This window comes from Gorilla gorilla, chromosome 4, assembly GCF_029281585.2.
Source record: "Gorilla gorilla gorilla isolate KB3781 chromosome 4, NHGRI_mGorGor1-v2.1_pri, whole genome shotgun sequence".
Classification (NCBI taxonomy): domain Eukaryota; kingdom Metazoa; phylum Chordata; class Mammalia; order Primates; family Hominidae; genus Gorilla; species Gorilla gorilla.
The window spans coordinates 45,513,804-45,534,607 of record NC_073228.2 but is presented as its reverse complement, the minus strand read 5'-3'; the positions used below and the strand labels follow the sequence as shown (position 1 = coordinate 45,534,607).

Genomic DNA, 20,804 nt, shown 5'->3' with positions numbered 1-20,804 from the left:
TTTATGCTAAAAGTCACTTGGGAGAAGGAAGATTAACTTCAGTGCTATCTTATACTTCTTGTTCTTTACATTGTTAAATACTATACACATTGATTTAAACAGAGGTACACCCCCTTGGCTGAGAAGCATTTGTGATCCAAAGTAGATACTAACAGAAATAAACAGAAACTATTAACGAATGATCTGCCACACTAAGATTTAAGAATAATTGTTTCTGTGTTGTAAAACTTATTGTAAGATTTTTGAGGGAAGGAACATTATCTTATGCTTTTAAATCTCACAGCCAATGGCATAGAGGTTTATACGTATGTGCTTCACAAATACCTTATCAACAAAAAAAAATTTTTCAGTGTCTTTTCATTTTAGTGGGCTCAAGTGTTTTCATATTGCTGGAGTTTATATTTAGACAGGATATGATAAGAGTGAAAACATTCAAAAATAAGTAAAGTTCAAATGGCCAACAAGTATAAGAAGAGGTACTCAACATCATTAGTCATCAGAGAAATGCAAGTCAGAACCAATAGTGAGATACCACTCATTGCATACCTGCTAGAATGGCTATCATCAAAAAGTCAGGTAATGACAAGCGCTGGTGCAGATGTGGAGAAATTGGAACCTGTATGCGCTGCTGGTAAGAATGTTCCTCAAGAGGTTAAGCATAGAGTTACCATATAACCCAGCTATTCCACCAAGTATACACCTACAAGCAATGAAAAACATATGTCCACATGAAAGCTTGTATGTGAGTATTCATAGCAGCATTATTCATAACTAAACATTTATCTGATAAAATCTAGTATATCCATATAATGGAATATTACTCAGCAATAAAAAAAAAAGTAGTACCATTACATACTACAACATGAATGAACTTTGAAAACATGCTAAGCAAAAGGAGCCAGTCAAAAAGACCACATATTGGATGATTCCAGTTACATGAAATGTCCAGGACTGGCAGATCTATAAAGACAGAAAATATATTTGGGATGGCCTAGGGCTGGGAGGGGAGAATGAGAAGAGTGAGAGGGTCACTGCTAATGGGTATGGGGTTTCTTTTTGGGGTGATAGAAATGCTCTAAAATTGATTTTGGTGGTGTTATGTATATCTGTGAATATACTAAAATACTGAATTGTACACTTTAAATGGGTAAACTGTGTGCTCTGTGAACCATATCTCAAGCGATTACATTTTTTAGAAGTGGTTTAGAAGCTACTTAAATGATGAAAGGAGACATAGAGTTAGAAGTGAGGGGTGAGCATCCAAGGTACATGGCCCAGCTTGGGAGAAAGAGGAATTGGATCATTTAAAAAGAACATGGAGTGAATTTATCTAAGGACTGAAGAGGAAGAATATAGAAATATGTAAGAAGTAAGAGATGTGGTTGCCTTAGTGATTGGAAATGGCAGGGGTTCTCTCTGAAGGGAATACCATCTGGTCATTAATCTGAATTTGGTGACTCTGACCTGGACTGCCAGATTACCTGCAGTATACATGAATCAGTGACAGGATAAATTAATATTTGTAGTATTTCTAGTTGGCATGTATTTAACAAAATAAAAATGTGCTTTGTCATACCACCTTGCTTTTTAAAATGTTTATATTCTCTCAAGAAAATAAGGGGAAATTTTCAGGCTGATCCAAGTGTTAAGAATATTAGTCATTGTAAAATGGAAGCATTCACTTTGTCAAATCATTAGCATATAGTTTTTTCAGATGTTTTTAATTAAATATTAAAGGTATATTCAGCTAAATATTGTAGAAATGCATAGAGTGATAGAAAAATATTTATTACTGGTAAGAAAACAAAAGTTGTGAGCATTTTTCTTTAAAAGGAGGAACTATACTTATATACAATACAGTAATCATATCAGTCACAGAATCCTCAATTTTGCATTTGTTGTATTTCCAGCTTTCACACAGAAAAATTGTGTGTGCATGTGTGCACATGCTCAAATAAAAGAATCCCTTCAGGGGCACTATGTTGTTATGTATCCAGATATTCTCTTTTCTCCTTCCACCCCTCCCCCACCACCCCCTCCCTTCTTGTAAATTGGCTTATTAAAACTGGTTCCCAAGCCCTCCTTTTTTCCCTTTGTGATTGCCTTGGTCTTGGATTTTCAGTGTAGAACTAAAAATTCAAGTCAGATTTCAGTTACTAGGATAATTTTCTTTGAATTTTAAATTTTTCTAAGTAAATGCATAGATTTTTAATGAACCTGGTATTCAGTGGATTTGCTTTAAATTTAGCTGCAGAGTTAATTTCATGATTGATTTATTAGCCCTTTGAAAGTATAAAAAGTGGTATCTGCAGTTCGTGAAGAGTGAAAAACATCATCACATTTTGTTTAGCATCTTTTTAAAACCAATTAAAAGCTTTTCTAAAATGGATTGAACAGGAGAAAATAAAACATGTTCCCTAGGTCTTTATTTCAATCAAGTTTCCCTGTGTTCTGCAGGAGAAGAGATCGAGAGGGGATAGAAAAATTGAAAAGGGCTGTCCCAGCAGGGAGCCAAGCCGGAGAAAAGGGCTTCTCTGAGAACTCAGCAGCAGCAGCTAAGAAAGCTCCCAGCCTGCTTCATCTACATGCAGAGTCACACAAGGCATGGGGGTGCTCACTGTCACACAGAGGTTTCACATGTGCTTCCCTGCTGATTCCTGTGAAAAGCTAACAATTGGCTTGGAGGGTAAAAGACCACTGCAGTTCACCCTCCCTGAGCTGGACGTACAATTTGTCCAGTGTTAGGAAGTGTCCGGCTTAGCAGTGAGAGGCTTGAAGACACCCCTCCTTCCAGTGAGATTCCTAACGCCGTCTCTTTTACTTGATGACACTGGGGCTCTTTTCAAGTTTTGCAGATTTATGGAAGTTGAGGGGAATGTGCTTTTCAAGATCAGGAGGATGAAAGCCTTGGTCTTAATGTCAAGGAGGAAGCAGTAGTGAGTGCTAAGGCCAGGTAACTCTTCCTGCAGCCTGCAGGACCAGTGGCTTGATTTTTCCTCATAGATCTCTTCTGCCACCTTCTTTTTTTTTTCTTTTTGGGAGACAGAGTGTCTGAAAAGGAACTCCTTGGGCTGTAAAATGACATGATTCCCCAGTTTCCTCAACAAGTGTGAGAGTAGTTAAGCCTATTAACCTCACTGTTTAATGCTGGGTTTGACACTTTTGTGCATCAAATTGGAAAACCTCATCTGTATGTAACAGGGTAGCCTCATAATTTATGGAGGAGCAATCCTTCCTCAGTTCAGTGCTTCCCAACCTTTTTAGATCATGGTGCATACAAAATGATAACATCTGATGATACACTTGGGTAAGTGGATGAGGCCACTCACAACTGGCCAGGGCTCTAGCCTTCCCAACAGCTGGCAGGAATTGATATCTTAGTCCAGGTATAACTCATTTGAAGCTCAATGATTGGAAAACTCTTTGAAAACTTTAAACTTTTACAAAAGAAGAATTACCACTCCAACGTCATAGCAGTATTACTGAAGTAGAACTCAGACCTAACAGTTATTAGTGTTCTGGCTAAATTTTATGATGTTGTTGAGAATAGTAACTTCCTCGCTGCTCTGACACCTAGGAATATTACCTAATAAGAGAGAAATACAGCTTAAAGCTTGGAGGACCTAAGGTGTGAACCAATAAGAAACTGTCAGCATTCTCAGGATGGGGACTTGGGTAGACACACTTGTTTCTGCATGAGTTTTGTTTTTAACATCAGCAGTCTCTAGACAACATTGCTTTCATGTAGTCCTTACATGACATCTTAGCAGTCTTACTTCAGATATGGTTATAGGACATCTTGGTATCTTGATAATATTAAGCAACTCTTTAGGCTTTGGGTTGCTTTAGTGAAATAAGCAGATAATGGAAGAGACTCCAAATCATGCAGGCCTAAACATGAGTATCTCTCCATCTATTTGTTCAAAATTAACTCTGGCTAATGACTATGATATGACTCAATAAGATATATAACCACTTTAGGAAAGAGGCTTAGTCATTTTGCCAGACACATTAATTTTAATCCACTGATGTGGTGACTTTTGCATTGGGCTTCATTTCTTTTATCTAAAAAAAAAAATGATGCTTGACAGTTTAGTGGCCTGCTTAGTAAGTCAGTGACATTAGATACCTACTATATTTATAATATTCTCTTTAGGTATACTTTGCTTAGTATAGTAGATTTTCTTGGAAAGTCCTTTGTAGATTGAACATGTGTATGTGTATATATACATATCTCTGAGGACAAAAGGAAATTTCCAGAGATCTGTGTTCTTGTTTTCTGGACAGAAAGATAATGTATAGTGAATGTATAGTGATCAACTAAGATAATGCCTAGTGAAGCCCTTTGTAAACCTGTGGACTACATAGATAGACAGTATTAAAGAACATATATATATAGTACATATATATGTAGATTAATTTCAAATGTATCAAAAACAGTGAAATAGGCCAGACATTGTGGCTCACGCCTGTAATCCTAGCACTTTGAGAGGCCAAGGCAGGAAGATTGCTTAAGGCCAGGAGTTCGAGACCAGCCTAGGCAACACAGTAAGACCAGTCTTTACAAAAAAAAGTCGAATGTGGTGGTGAGCATCCGTAGACCCAGCTATTCGGGAGGCTGAGGCAGGAGGATCGCTTGAGCCCATGAGTTCAAGACCGCAGGAAGCTGATTCTTACCACCGCACTCTAGCCTGAGTAGAGCAAGACTCTGTCTCTAAAAACAAAACAAAACAACAAAAAACAGTGAAGTAAATTATTTTATAAAACATTGCTACAGATATCTGCTGAATAAAATCAAATTTTCAAAATAGGGTTTTGTTTTGGTTTTGGTAGAGCACATCTATAGTAGATATTAATACCAGAATAAATTATAAGATATATATGCCATTTTCTGATAACTCAAAATTAAATATCTAAATTTTAATCATCAGAGAAATGCTAATAGTGTTGAGACGAAATATTTTTTCATTGCTAGAATGTATTCTTCCAGCTCCATTGCCTTAAATAAGTTACTGTGGCATTACATTAGCTTTTGAAAGGTGTGGATTATAACGTCGTAGTAGTCCATGGGTGCCATGACTCTAGTTAAGAGCACCCTTTCTGTAGAACTTACTCTTTGTATTGAACTTGAGGTTTAAAAAAAAAAAAAAGAAACCTATGTCTTAGCTCAGATATCATCTGGCATTATAGCCTTGAACGTCCCTTAATTTCTTGGTGTCTATTTCTTCATCTGTAAAATAGAGATAATTCCTCATGTGTTACCTACTCTGTTGAGGGTCAACTAAGATAATGTGTAGTGAAGCCCTTTGTAAACTGGTGGACTACATGAGCTGTCCAGGCGCAGTGGCTCATGCCTGTAATCCCAGCACTTTGGGAGGCTGAGACAGGTGGATCATTTGAGGTCAGGAGTTCAAAACCAGCATGGCCAACATAGTGAAACCCGATCTCTACTAAAAATACAAAAATTAGCTCGACATGGTGGTGTGCACCTGTAATCCCAGCGACTCGGGAAGCTGAGGCAGGAGAATTGCTTGAACCCAGGAGGCGGAGTTTGCAGTGAGCTGAGACTGTACCACTGCACTCCATCCTGGGTGGATGGAGTGAGACTCTGTCTCAAAAAAAGAATTGCCTTTGGATAGTCCACAGAACCTTTTCAGCTTGTAAGATAGGAAAACTGAAGAACGTATAATAACTGCTATATAGAGGAAGTTTCCATAGGAAGTGAGTTCAGAGCTCCCACTTTGGAATGCCCGAACCCAACTTCCCTCATTTGCAGTACTGGGAAAAGAAACCTGCTTCCCCATCTCTCATTCACTGAAATTTAGAAGCTTCCTACATCCTAAGACAAATACTCTGGTCTGGGGATTAGGGATTCCTGTTGTAGAAAGAAGTAGGAAGTGGAGACAGGAATTGCCAAGATCAGTAGGCCACCACCAGGTCACACTTGTCTTCAGCCTCCAGGGACTGGCCCACCTGCTTCCTTTCCCTGCCACCACCTGTTGCTTGTGGCTGAAGTTCCCCTTTTCTCCTAACTCATGGTGCAACAAAGTGGTGCTTCACAGTTTCTTTCCTACCTTTCTGTCCCAGAAACAAGAATGCAGATCTTTGGAGATTTCCTGTGTCCTTGGGGATCTCACAATGGCCAGAAGCCCTGGCCCTCCCTCTACTCCTTACCCTGTTAATCTTGGATGGTAGGATTATAGGTGATTTCTTTTTTATTTTGCTTTATTGTTTCCTGTACTTTATAGATTTTCTACAATAAGCATATGTTACTTTGATAATCAGGAAAAAATAAAAAATGTGTATACAATTATTTTTAACTTAGCAGTATAACTGTCAAAATTCCTTAATTCCATTGCTTTGGTACTAATTTGCTGCTAACCACCACTAGGGTTAAATGAGACTACCTTTGTATCTAAGCTTGTCTATGTATAATATATTTTTAACCTTGTTCTTTTTATGACTTAAGATTTAATTGAATTTCTGAAATATGCTGTGGGTTTTGGAGTAAAAGTGTGCAAGTGCCTCCTAACTCTCACAGTTGTCCTGGGAAACCCACCTGGCACTTGGCTCAGTGCCATGCTCCCCATCTAAACTTACCATGGTTGAATGCCAGTGTGACTAAAGTTGACCAAGGTAGATGGTAACGATTGTCTTAAGCTTCATTGAAAGGAGATCGGAAGTTTCTTTTTCACCAAAAATATTTCTTTTGACATAGAAGTTTAAAACATTTCTTTAAGGAACATCTGCTTTTATTAGATGTACATTTAAGAAATCCTTCTCAGTATAGAGATAAAAAGATGAATAAGACATTGTACCTGCCCTCAGATGGCTCATAGTCCAAGAACACTGCTCAATTGTGAAGTTTGTGCACAAGGTGGGCACAGGACAAGTAGCAAATGAAGGTTAACATCCAGCCCACATGCTGCCCACCAAGGAGTCCACCCTGGTTTGGGACTGAATCTGCCCTGAGTAAGGTTACCAGATTTAGCAGATAGGAATATAGGATACTTAGTTAAATTTAAATTTCAGAAAAACATCACATAATTTTTTAGGATCAGCATATCCCATATTTTGGTCAGACTTATACTCAGGTATTTCTCTAGCAACCCTAACGCTGAACAAGAGGAAGAGGGTGCCTTTTAGCTCACACGAGGTGCTGGGGCTTGGGGAAGGAAGCAAGGGTGGCCGCACTCACCCAGATGATTGCTTTTTTCTAATTTGTTCACCTAGGGTGTGTGTGCATGTGTGTGTGTGTGTGTGTTTTCTGATCCATGCAGAAGCTAACTGGTGTCCCTGTCACAATCCAGGGTGGGAGAAAGATGTGAAAACATGATGCATAGAGTTAGGTTTTATATGTTACGTGGTTCCAGTGGAACATAAAGGAAAGTGTGGTCCATTTTACCTGAGAAGATGTGCAAATCATTCACAAATAGTAGTTTCGGATCCTGGTCTTGAAAGATGAGTAAAAGGGAGATTTAGTCAGGGCCATTGTGCCATGCTAAGGAATTCAAGCGCTGCAGCAATGGAGAGAGAAGGTGAAGGATTTATGTATGCTAAAATTAGCTTATTATTATTATTATTATTATTATTATTAGAGATAGGGTCTTGCTGTGTTGCCCAGAGTGGAGTGCAGTGACGCAGTCTCAATCACTGCAGCCTTTACCTCCTGGGCTCAATTGATCCTCCCGCCTCAGCCCCTGGAGTAGCTGGGACAACAGGTGCACACCACCACACCTGACTAATCTTTATATTTTTTGTATAGACAGGGTTTTGCCATGTTACCCAGGCTGGTCTCAAACTCCTGGGCTCAAGCAGTCCACCCACCTCAGCTTCCCAGAGTGCTGGGATTACAGGTGTGAGCCATTACACCCAGCCTAAATTTTTTTAATTAACGTACAATATGATACTTGAGAATTTGAGGATATGTTCTGTGTACTTATCTTAGGCTTCATATGGCATAGTTTCACTGGAGGGAAGAATAGGAATTCATAAGAAATTATAGGCTTCATTTTTTCTAAGTGACTGAAGCTTAACCTCTTTAAATATCAATTATTATACTTTAGCCTTTTTTAAGAGGAAAAAAATTGCTACATACATTCTTAGTGTCTGAAGCAAAGTATAATAAACTCTATGTTAATGAATAAGGACCATCATAACAAACCATAATTGATGGGTCAGTATTTTCATGAGTGGGACTCAGCAGGAACTGTTGGAATATACAGGATTCCGTCCTGGTGCCTGTTAGGTAGATATGGTGTGCCCTGTTTGTTGAGTTTTTTGTACCTTTTCTTTTTTTAGTGGTTTTGCTATCAGCTGTTACTTGCAGAATCCAAGTGAGTTGTGTCAGCTGGCCTGCCTCTGATGACTCCTTTTTCCAGTGTGCTGCTTTCATCTGCTATAAATTAAGGCAGGCAACCACCAGGATTCATGAGCTGTTCATACAGTAAGAGAACTAAACTGTGGTCGGGCGCAGTGGCTTACGCCTATAATCCCAGCACTTTGGGAGGCCAAGGCAGGAGGATCGCTTGAGTCCAGGACTTCTAGACCAGCCTGGGCAATATGGCAAAACCCCGTCTCTACTAAAAATACAAAAAAGTCCAGTCACGGTGGCTCACACCCGTAATCCCAGCACTTTGGGAGGCCAAGGTAGGTGGATCATTCAAGGTCAGGAGTTCGAGACCAGCCTGGCCAGTATGGTGAAACCCCCGCCTCTACTAAAAATACAAAAATTAGCCAGGCATGGTGACAGGCGTCTGTAGTCCCAGCTACTCAGGAGGCTGAGGCAGGAGAATCGCTTGAACCCAGGAGGTGGAGGTTGCAGTGAGCCGAGATCGCGCCACTGCACTCCAGCCTGGGCAACAGAGCGAGACTCTGTCTCAGAAAAAAAAAAAAAAAAAAGCCAAGCATGGTGGTGCACACCTGTAATTCCAGCTACCCGGAAGGCTGATGTGGGAGAATCACCTGAGCCCAGGAGGTCGAGGCTGCAGTGAGTGGAGATCATGCCACTGCACTCCAGCCTGGGCAACCAGAGTGAGACCTTATCTCGAAAAAAACACAAAAACATAAAACTGGGCTGCAGTGAGAGCTGGAGAGGCCTTCCAGAGAGCAAGGCCCCATTTTGACTCCTGTGGGCCCCTTCCTCTACTAAAAAAAAAAAATACATTTTCCACCTGTTGGTACAGAGCTGAATATATTACTATATTAATATTTTCTTCCACCAAAAAGTTCTTTTTTTCTGATTTTTTTTTTTTTCCAGGAGTGCAGTGGCGCGATCTCAACTCACTGCAACCTCTGCCTCCCGGGTTCAAGCAATTCTCATGCCTCAGCCTCCCAAGTAGCTGGGACTACAGGCGCACACCACCACACCCAGATAATTTTTTGTATTTTTAGCAGAGATGAGGTTTCACCATATTGGCCAGACTGGTCTCAAAATCCTGGCCTCAAGTGATCCGCCCTCCTCAGCCTCCCAAAGTGCTGGGATTACAGGCCTGGCCTGATTTTAAAAGAAATTAGAATAATACTTTCATGGGTTCCTCAAAGTTTCATAGGCCCTGGGCACTGTGTCTAGTGGGTAAGTTGTCCTTGCCTGTCAGTTTTAAAGTTACTTGAACCTCACATTGTTTTTTCAGTACTAGGAGTGAGAGGATTTTTGCTTATTTCTGGTTCTTGGCTGTGCTCTGGATAGTTGAAATTGTTTAGCAGATTGGCCTCCAGATAAGTAAGGCATTATTATTGGACATAGTAAATTCATGTTCTGGAAGGTTGGGGCCTAAAGGAGCAATGTGGGCTCTGTAGGGTTAAACGAGGGCGGTATGGTGAGAAGGCAAATTTTGAAACATTGTGAACATAAGAGACAATTGCAAATTGGCAGAAAACTGGAGAAAGCATTTTAATAAACAGAAATGCTATGGATAAAAATCACAGAGGTAAAAATCAGAAAGGAGAATATTGACCTGATTAGAACACAGGGGTCAATTTAGGGTATATCAAGCTAAAAGCTGAGATAGGTAGGGAAAATCTACTGTGGATATAAGAGTGGGGAGTTTGGATTTGCTGATTAATGTGTGGTCATCTTAGTTAAGTTTCTAATGAGAGAGCATGCACAGAACCCTTCCTTTAAGGTATTAGGAATACTATGGCATGGTCAGTACAACTTTATCTTTTTTTTTTTTTTTTTTTTTTTTGGACACCAAGTTTTGCTCTTGTTGCCTGGGCTGGAGTACAATGGCACGATTTCGGCTCACTGCAACCTCCGCCTCCTGGGTTCAAGTGATTCTCCTACCTCAGCCCCACAAGTAGCTGGGATTACAGGCATGCACCACCACGCCCAGCTAATTTTTGTATTTTTAGTAGAGATGGGGTTTTACCATGTTGGCCAGGCTGGTCTTGAAATCCTGACCGTTGGTGATCTGCCCGCCTCAATATCTTCTTAATTTATTTAACCTTTTCTCCTAAGAGCACAGAGGTCATTATTTCTAGGTAATAAATCTCCCTAACTCAAATTAAGAGATCAGCCATTGCTGATATGGGGCTTGTGGGGGCAGGGGCAAGAGTGGACCCCAAATCTAGTTTAAAATTACACAAATAAAAACAGTAGACAGCAAAGCATAGTGAAAATAGCAATGAGGCCTGAACTGTAGTTTCAGCTCCCTCACTGGACATGAGAGCCTCAGACAGATCACTTTACCTCTCACCCCAGGTTTCTCATCTGCAAAATGAGACAGAGAATGAGGGGGTTTGGGGGAATGAGGTAATCTTTAAGAGCTGCTCCCAATGTAAAATCTGATGATTCAGTGTCTTTTTCACAAATTGGAATTAAATATCCTTTAATATCATGAAGTCTGCTTTTGCCTATAGTATTTTAAATTATTAAGGGTTCAGTTTCTCGTTTCATATTCAGTCTGTATCATGAATTCCCCCCCTTATTGTCTTCTGTCCTGCTTGCAGCACCATGAGGATGGTTACAAAGAAGTAGACTAAGAATTTGCTTCAGGGTAAAATCTAACGGAGAGTTTAAGTATAGTTGCCTGCCTAGTTGTGGCATGATTTATTTGAAACATCCTTCCTTTGGTATTCAGCTTAAACATTTAACTGCAAAAAAAAAGAAAAGAAAAAGTTACAGGCATTTAAACAAGAGAAATCAGAAATGCATGCAAAGAGGCCCCATTCCTCTCCCTTCACTTGTCTCTGGTTGCTTTTAATGGTAGTCGATCTTTTCCCCTGGTTTGGGGAAACCAAGAGTTGTAGGAGATGTTAATAGTACTTGGTTTTGGTTTTTGTTGTTGTTGTTGTTTTGAGATGTTTTGCTCTTGTTGCCCAGGCTGGAGTGCAGTGGCGCCATCTCGGCTCACTGCAACCTCCGCCTCCCAGGTTCAAGCGTTCTCCTGCCTCAGCCTCCTTAGTAGCTGGGATTACAGGCATGTGCCACCACGCCTGGCTAATTTAGTAGAGACAGCATTTCACCATGTTGGTCAGGCTAGTCTCCAACTCCTGACCTTGTGATCCACCCGCCTCGGCCTCCCAAAGTGTTGAGATTACAGGTGTGAGCCACTGCACTGGACAATAGTACTTGTTATCTCACTAGCTTAGGTTAATGACAGCTAATGAATCTTATCTTTCCTCTGCTAGAGAAGTCTGTGTTATCCAGTCAATAGCTAATCAATTGATTAAAAGAGATAAGCCAGACTTTGGCACGAAGCATACATGCCGTTCATTCTAGATTATTTTCTTTAAAATTTGTTGCTATCAACACTTGGGGCTCAGAGGTGTAGACTCTGAAATGATAGTTACTTTCCTTTTGGACACTTAATATAATGTGCATTTTTCTAGGACCAGAAAGTAATAATGAAGGAGTGATCTGCTACCCTTGAAAGCTATACTGGGATTATCATTCATTCAGTGCATATTTATTAACTTTGTACTTTGTACAAGGCAGTATGCTAGCCCTGGAAACATCAGTAAAGCGAAACTGACTTAAGTCCTGTCCTGATGAAGGAGGACTAGCAAGAAATACAGTAAATATAGTAAGTATATAGTATGTAAAAGGCGATCCAAACTGGAGGAGGGAAAGGGCAGGATAAGGGTTGGGGAGTTGTAGTTTTAAATGGAGGTATGTGGGGATTGAGTTGGCCTGTGGAAAAGCTGACATTCAGGCAGGTCCTTGACTTGGAGGGAAAGGCCTGTGTGGCTATGGAAGGGAAGAGCATTCCAGGCAGAGGAATCCTCTCTGTGTGCCAGGCATGCCATGCTGAGTACTGCAAGGGCACAGATGGATGATACGTGGTTTCTACCATCGGGGAGTTGACAGGCTAGAAACAAGATTCAGGCTTGAAGATAAATGCAGAGAAGCACTATGGCAAGGTAGAATTTTTCTAAGGGTCTCTGTTGAATAATACAAGCTAGGAAGATATGAAAAATTATTCCTATTTCAAGAATGAAGCCAGGTTAAGTGATAGACCAAAGGACCTCTACCAGGAAAACTTCTTACTCTTGGCTCTGAGCCAATTTCCTCCTCAGAAGTTGCTGCCTCTCCCTGAGGCCCCACGCTGCCATGAGTCCTTCTGACTGTGAGTCACCCCACTGCCATGACTCCTTCGGAGGGGGTGTCTGACCTTTTGCTTCAGGCCTCTTCTGGGCCTCACAGTAACCCTTGTGAAACTGAAGATGGGAGCTCTCATCTTCCCTAACCCAGAGCCAACCTTGGCCTCTGTGCGTCATTTGCTGCCAGTGCCCTGTGTTTGTTTTTGGGAAGAGAGGGATTTTCAGGCATCCCGTCCCTCACCCACCTGACCTAACCGTATGGATTCCTGACACCACAGGCAGAGGACTGTTCTTCAGGTTCCTCTGAAGCCCACCTGTTCAGATGCTTGCTTCTTTTCCTTCTTGCCTGTTCTGACTGTGATGACAGAGACCCCGCCTCAGGAATCTCCACCTCACACTCTATTCTCATAAGTAGGTAGAATTTTCTCATCGCATATTTATGGTTGAGGAGGAGATAGATGCTGAGAAGTTAAATAATCTACCCCAAATCACACAGCTGTGAGTGATGGGGCCTCTACTTCTGTTGCACCAAGCTACCTGTCCATCAGGGGACTTGCCTCACCATTGCTTTCTGCCAGCCCTGGGCTTGCCTTAAAAAGGACATCATATGCATAAGACACTGGTTAAAAGGTGCAGCATGGTCCCTGGAGATGCTCACTCTTACAACTGGCCTGTCCTTGGGGCAGCAGCTCCTCACAGGCCCCTAAGAGGTAGACCTCCTGCCTGTGGCTGCCAGGACCCTCTTCTCCATCACAGGTCTTCCTCCTCAAGAGCCTTCTCTGGTTTCCTGTTGCTTTTTATATTAAATATTTCCCTTAGTTTAGCATCCCGAGTCTGCCTTTTGCTGATTGTTCCCTCCCTGTGTCTGCAGACAACTTCGTTTTCAGCCTTGGTGCTCTGTCTCAGCTGCTTCTACCACACACATAGGATTTAGGCGCATTCAGGACCTGTCCCTTCTTTTCAAGGGCCTTGCCAGTGCCTACTTGTTGTCATTGTCTTTGCAGTACTACGGATAACCTTCCTAGATAACCCCACTCCAGGAAACTGTCCCCATAAACCGGGTGCCCTCCGCCATGATTAGTTTGTATTTGTGAGTGTGTTACTTGGTTGTGTTCCCTGAATATTTATTTGGTTTTCCCAGCTAAGTTGTAACTTATTTGAAGGCACAAACCAAATCTCATAATTCTATTAAGTACCTAAAAGGAGTAAATTATTGTTAATGCTCCAATTGGCTAATGTCTATTTCATATTTTACTTACCAGATTTACAAATGCTTAATATTCTGAAATATTTCACTCTCATTTACAAAAACATCAGATTCTACTAAGCAGAAAATAAAGTTTAATGCCCCCAGCACATAGCAGTTTTGAGTTGCACTTTTAAACTCACTTCTTAATCCATTTCAGGGTTTTCAATTGTTCACAGTTAATTCTTCTTACCAAGGGTGTATTACACTTGCTCAGCATTGAATGATATGGAAAGAATGGCCTTTCTTTCCTGCATAACTGACTTTACTTTTGTTCATAGGTTGAAATCAGCCCTTCCATTTCACTGCAGTATTATATTAGTGGCATTTTTATTTAGGGAAAAAAAAAAAAGCTTTCTTCCACTTGAACTTTTGTTACAAATCAGTTTATTGGGTCCAATCAATGGGCAAGACCTATGAAAGGGTGTGGATTATCTGGTTGGTCCTTTGTGTGGCAAAAGGCTTAGATGCTGCTTAGTACTCGCTCATTCTTCATCATGTAAAGAAGTGTTTTTTTTTGAAGGATCAACACCTGACTGAGCCCTGCCTTTTTCATGGAAATGTTTTCACCTGAGTTGCTGCTTATGGTACTAAGAATTAGTTAACTAATACTTATTTAACCTTGGAACAATGTTTATCATAATCCGATTGGCAGATAGTCATTTTACTTAGGCTTTTTCTTTATAGCATCAGGACTAGCAAATCTCAGTAAAGAGTATGCTGGGAGCAATTTCTTTTTTCCCAAATAGGTTATCACTCTGTGCTTTTTTTTGCTTTCTGTCAAGGGGCATGTTTGGGCACTGTGGACATTAAGACTGGTGGCCACACATTAGGAAGGTGGAGGTCCCCTCTTGGGTTGAGCACCACTTTTGTTTTTAAAGCTGCATCCCCATTTCATGCTGCTGGCAGCGTTTCCCTTCAGACGAATCCCATGCAATTTATCACTTTAATATATTCGGAGCTGTTTTTCATGATAAAGCTTCCTTATGAGCACTACCACTAATTAATACACAAAATGGCCCAGCACAATTTAATAATTTGGTAATGTTTTTCAATGTTTTCTTAAAGATGACGCTTTACAAGTCAAGACCCAAACTTGCCTGGGTCATGACCTCTTTGCAGTGTTTGGAGTCTAGTTAAACAAGAAGGAAAGCAAAACATAAATTAGCGTCTCCAGTATAAGTTGCTCTACATTTCCCAATCTTTCAACACTTTGAAGAGCATAGTCACTGTTAATGTAAGAGAACATCTCATGAGGAAACTGGCAGTGATTTTAAAAGTCCGGCTTTCTGGAATGAGTAAGAAGCTTCTTCCTCAGTGCCACTGTTCTAGGGCCAACATTGTCCTTTGTGAGAGAGGAGCAAGATGAGGAAGTTTGCATTATGGACTATGGAACATTAAAAAGCTAAAAAAGAGAAGTAACAGTTACCTTTAATCATACGGAGGATGTATCAGCATGTGTGGCCTTTGGCATCTGTTAGCCTTTAGGGCTATGTTCCCAAGTTTGCCATTAGAATTTAGTGTTAAAAAATACTTTAAATATTAACAGCACCACTTCTTGTTATAGTAAAAATGTATGTCTTTACTCGATTGTAATTACCTCAACACCCCAGCTTTTGTTGTTATTTTGCCCTTGGACTTACGTATTTCTGTTCCTCTGGCTTAGAATGTCCTTCGCCTTCATCTTCCTAATCAACTTACTCATTCCTTACGACTCAACTCATGTATCATCTCCTCCAGAAAAAGCTTTCTCTGCCACGTGTTTCTTCCCTCTACCTGACATCCTTGTGCGTAATACCTCCACCTTTCCATATTGTACTATAATTATCTATTTTGCATCTGTCTTTCTGTGGAAGGTCTGTTGCATATTCATCTAGGAACTTGGTAAATGTCTGATGATAAGCATTTGATTTTTTCCTAGTTGATTCCTCAAATAATAATAATGATTACCCTTTAATCTGAATGCTCACAGGTGTACTTCTATCTCATATTCTTTGCGCAGTCATCTGTTAAGCTAATGGCTAATTGTACCAGAGGGTCTCAACTTTGTTTCTTTGATCTGCATTGGTTTATGGTGGTACCTTGCCCATTCTTGGCACAGCAGGTGGATAAAAACAATGAGTAACATTGAGAAAGGCTAATGTGTCTTATTGACAGTAGTGGTATAATGTTTACCAAACCCAAATTGAAATTATTTTGTTTTCTTAAAATCTTTTCCCGATAGCCCATTTATTTTAATGTTCTGAATTTCCAAGATCTGTGTATAGGTTCAATGATTAGTCTTTACTGAAGACTTATCTATGGACTGAGTGTGTATTATAAATCTAGTGACATAAGTTTAAAACTTATTCCTTTTTCATTTTCCAAGTAAACTTTTTTAGTAATGTGTTTTTCTTTGTAAAGACAGGCAGTATATGATTTAGGTCTGGATCTGGTTTCCAGTCTTGGCTCCATCATGTATTGGTTATTTGGCCTTGAACACAAATGACTTGCCTTGAACACAAATGACTTATATCTGTGAGATTCAATAGCTTCATCAGTAAAATGGGGATAGTAGTAGTACTGAATTTTCATGATTATAATGAAAATTAATTGAGAGACTGATCTGGAGAGGTGCCATACTACAAAGAGGATTAAGTGGAGGTGTCCCTATTAAATGGCGAGATACCCAGAAACATTACCCTGTTGACTCCAGTATGCTGGCAGCGAGGCTTTATAGTCTTTGGGAAGGAGACTGGAAGATTCTTCTCTGGGAAAAATGTACACATACTGACCTTTGAAGGACCCCCAGTAATCAGCCAGGTCTTACCTGATCATCCTATAGTGAAGCCCCCCGACACAGTATTTCCATTCATAGTTTAGCTCTTAAATGTGAAGAGCTATCCAGCAATCACCAGACACTTGAGGAAAGCCTCCAGAAAACAAATTGGAAAAAGGGGCAAGTCATAGGAAACAGACAAAACAAGGAACAGAAGAAAACATCATTTTTGCAATCTATAATATTCACAAGTTTGTTTTTTGAGACAGAGTCTCACTTTGTCACCCAGGCAGGAGTGCAGTGGTGCCATCTCGGCTCACTCCAGCCTCAAACTCCTTGGCTCAAGCGATCTGCTCACCTCAGGCTCCCAGGTACCTGGGACTACAGGCATTTGCCACCACACCCGGCTAATTTTGGTATTTTTGTCGAGATGAGGTTTCGCCATGTTACCTAGACAGGTCTCAAACTCCTGGGCTCAAGCGATCTGTCCATCTCAGCCTCCCAAAGTGCTGGGATTACAGGTGTGAGCCACCGGCCTCAGAGATCTAAAACAAGATATTGTATTTTAATTGCACAGGATGCAATTAAAAAAGAAAACATTCAGAAAACAAGAAGAGCTCTTAGAACTGAAAAATAAGTTAGTATAAAGGTTGGAAGATAAAATTGATACTAACCTGAAAAGTATTAGAAAGAGAAAGAAATAAAAACTAAGAGTAAAAAAATAAGAAAATTAGAAGATTAGTCCTAGAGAATCAGTATCCAACTAAGAGGTTCCCAGTGGGTGATACAGAGAAAATGAATGGGAGGAAATCTCAAGGAAATGTATTTCCTAGAACTGAATGATTGGAATTTCCAGTTTAGAAAGAAGGAATCTAGTGCCAGCAAAATGAGTATAGAAAGAACCATCTTAGGATATGTGGTTTTCAAATTGCAGAACATAGGAATGAAGAAAAGATTCTGAAAGTTTTGTATTAAAAAGGTTAGAAACAAAAGATCAAAGATCAGATAGCATTTGTCTTTTAGCCTTCAGTGCCTTCAAAATTGTGAGAAAAAAATTATTTCTAACCTTTTTATTTATTTATTTATTTTTTTGAGATGGAGTTTCGCTCTTGTTGCCCAGGCTGGAGTGCAATGGTGTGATCTTGGCTCGGCTCACTGCAACTTCTGACTCTTGGGTTCAAGCATTCTCCTACCTCAGCCTCCCAAGTAGCTGGGATTACAGGCACGTGTCACCATGCCCAGCTAATTTTGTATTTTTAGTAGAGATGGGGTTTCACCATGTTGGTCAGGCTGGTCTCAAACTCCTGAACCTCAGGTGATCCACCTGCCTCGGCCTCCCACAGCACTGGAATTATAGGCATGAGCCACCACACCTGGCCTCTAACCTTATTTTTTACAACTAGCCAAACTATTAAGACAAAGGATACAATAGTAAGGCTAGAATAAAGGTATTTCCAGACATGCAAGGTCTTTAAAATTTTACCTCCCTCACTCTTTCTGAGGAAGCTTTTGGGTACATGCAGCATAGACAAGGGAATAGATGAGGAAAAGGAAGGCTGGGATACAGGGAATCTAACAGAAGAGAGAGGAAAGCTCCAGAACTACAGCTGTGCCCCAGGCCTAGAGAGTCACCGCTTCAGATTGAACTGTGAACACAGAGGACTCCTGGAGGGGAATTTCTTCAAGAACACAACTTTAAACTATGTAATGTGTTTGAACATACTGAAAGGAGACTTGTGATTGTTTTAGAGACAAACTTGTGATAAGTACCTGGTAGACTAAGCAAAGGGGAAAAAGGCAATTAACTCCAGTAAAACAAAATGTTGTCCAAGAAAGGAAATTGAATAGTACTCTGCATGGCCTAGCTGTAAACCACATTTGTATAAACATAATAAATACTGAATATAGATTTAACTAAAGACTGTGAAATAACTGTATCGGAAGGATGTAAAAAGGGGCACGTGGTGGGGGAAGGGGGGTAGTGCAAAATTAATAATAAATCCCCATCTTCCATGGTAGGAAGTTAGTAAATCATATTTAAAGCTGAAAACAAAAATCTAAAACTAGTAATGTAACATTATTATTTGAAGATAAGGAAGTAAATATAAGAAGAAAAGCCAAGAGAATTGAAAATGGTTGCCTTTGAAGAAAGGGAACTGAGAATGGTAGCATAAGCCTGGCATAGTTTTTAAACTTTTTTTAAAAAAATATTTTGGGGTTAAAAGTAAAAATGAAAAATATTAAATGTGACAATTATGGAAAGCACTTTAGCCCATGCCTTTTACAGTTCAGTGTTGCATAAATATAAACTCTTATTACCCTGCTCCTTCTAAAAAGTGTACTAAAGCCTTGTAAAGCCAGCGCCACATACTTTCTATTCATTTCATCTTTTTTCCCCAATTCCCACCATACATGTGCCATGTTGGCTCTGAGGAAGGAATTACATACATACACGTCAGTATCTTTCCATTTGTTTGTGTATCTTCTTGATTTACTAATCCATTGTTTTATTGATGTGAATGAGAAGGAGCTGTTCACATGTTGCCACTTTCTGAATCATGTGGTTGGTACCTTTTTTCAGGATTTTCAGGAAAATCCTGAATTGTTTTCTTCTGTTTTGCCTAATCATTTGCATCGGCAAGATTAAATAAAAGGCTTTTGCAAATTGTGTTCAAGCTTACTGTAGTTTCCTAATTAGTCTTATTATGTACATTTTAACACATTTTCTCCCTATGATCAGGGCCGCAAGCTTCTTATCATTGGGACCACTAGCCGCAAAGATGTCCTTCAGGAGATGGAAATGCTTAACGCTTTCAGCACCACCATCCACGTGCCCAACATTGCCACAGGAGAGCAGCTGTTGGAAGCTTTGGAGGTAAAAATGAGTCAATGGATTGCACACTGTTTATAAGAAAGGAATTGAGGCTGAAATAAGTAGTACCACATTATACCTGGTGTTTGGTTTTTATGCTAATCTGGAATATGGCACCCGGGGATATTACAGGTTGTATATACCTTATCCAAAATGCCTAGGACTAGGCCAGGCACGGTGGCTCATGCCTGTAATCCCAGCACTTTGGGAGGACGGGGCGGGTGGATCACTTGAGGTCAGGAGTTCGAGACCAGCCTGGCCAACATGGTGAAACCCTGTCTCTACTAAAAATACAAAAATTAGCTGGGCATGGTGGTGGGCACCTGTAGTTCCAGCTACTCAGGAGGCTGAAGCAGGAGAATCTCTTGAACCCAGGAGGCGGAGGTTGCAGTGAGCCAAGATTGTGCCACTGCACTCCAGTCTGGGTGAGGGAGCAAAACTCTAACAACAACAAAAAATGCCTAGGATCAGAAGTGTTTCAGATTTCAGATTTTTTCAGATTTTGGAATATTGCACTATATTTAGGTTGAGCATCTCTAATCTGGAAATCTGAAATGCTTCAGTGAGCATTTCCTTTGAATGTCATGTTGACACTCAAAAAGTTTCCAATTTTGGAGCATTTTAGATTTCAGACTTTTGGATTAGGGATACTCAACCTGTACCTCCCGTTGTTTTCAGGAATTAGAGAAGAAAGATGAATATACATGACAGTGAGTTAATTTCCCATTCCTCAATGTAGGCAGCTACAAACTGCCAGGAATTAATTGCTCTGTATCCAGCATGAGTGATGTATATAGATTACTTGGACCAGAAACTTGAATGGGTGGTGGTGTGGGGGTAAGGTAATCACTGTATAGAAAAATTAACCATTCATAGTGGCTTTTAGCACATTTCCGTGCATTTAATAAGTTGGAACAATGATTAAAGCCTTAGAAATGTCAAAAAAAAAAAAAAAGCTACAGAAGTAAAAGGAACTTTATTAACAAGTTTAGAAATAGAAATGTTTTCTTAATTTTTTGAAAATGACAGTCATTTTTAAAAAAGAATGTTCTTCATTTAACTTTTAATATCAATATTCACAAGTAACTTGGTGAGCTCTATTGGAAAATATTATCTACTGAGTTGTTCAGCAGTGGTGGAGTCAGTAAAGCTTCTTAAAGTCCTCAAGGCCCCCAACAAAAATGAAATTTATCTATATGATAAATGTTTTCAGGTTACCCATGTAGACAGCTTTTGTGCAGAAGCTGGGTAAGAGAATTAAAGGAGTTTGCTTTGACACATACAGATTGTTCCTAGAAAAGAATGTTAAAAATTTTAACTTATATTTATTATGGATTGGAGCTATTTTTTTCCCCAGCAAATATAAGTTACATAGCGGTCCATAG

The 20,804-nt window shown here is 40.0% G+C and overlaps 1 protein-coding gene across 2 annotated transcripts in view; it reads left to right on the top strand.

Annotated features, from left to right (window-relative positions):
- Positions 1–20,804, top strand: part of NSF (N-ethylmaleimide sensitive factor, vesicle fusing ATPase) — a 168,152-nt gene that overhangs the window by 141,232 nt on the left and 6,116 nt on the right. For both annotated transcript variants that reach the window (XM_031011079.2, XM_055387811.2), the window contains exon 18: positions 19,288–19,422. In XM_031011079.2, the coding sequence (XP_030866939.1) occupies positions 19,288–19,422 (135 nt within the window). The remainder of the gene's footprint in view (positions 1–19,287; positions 19,423–20,804) is intronic.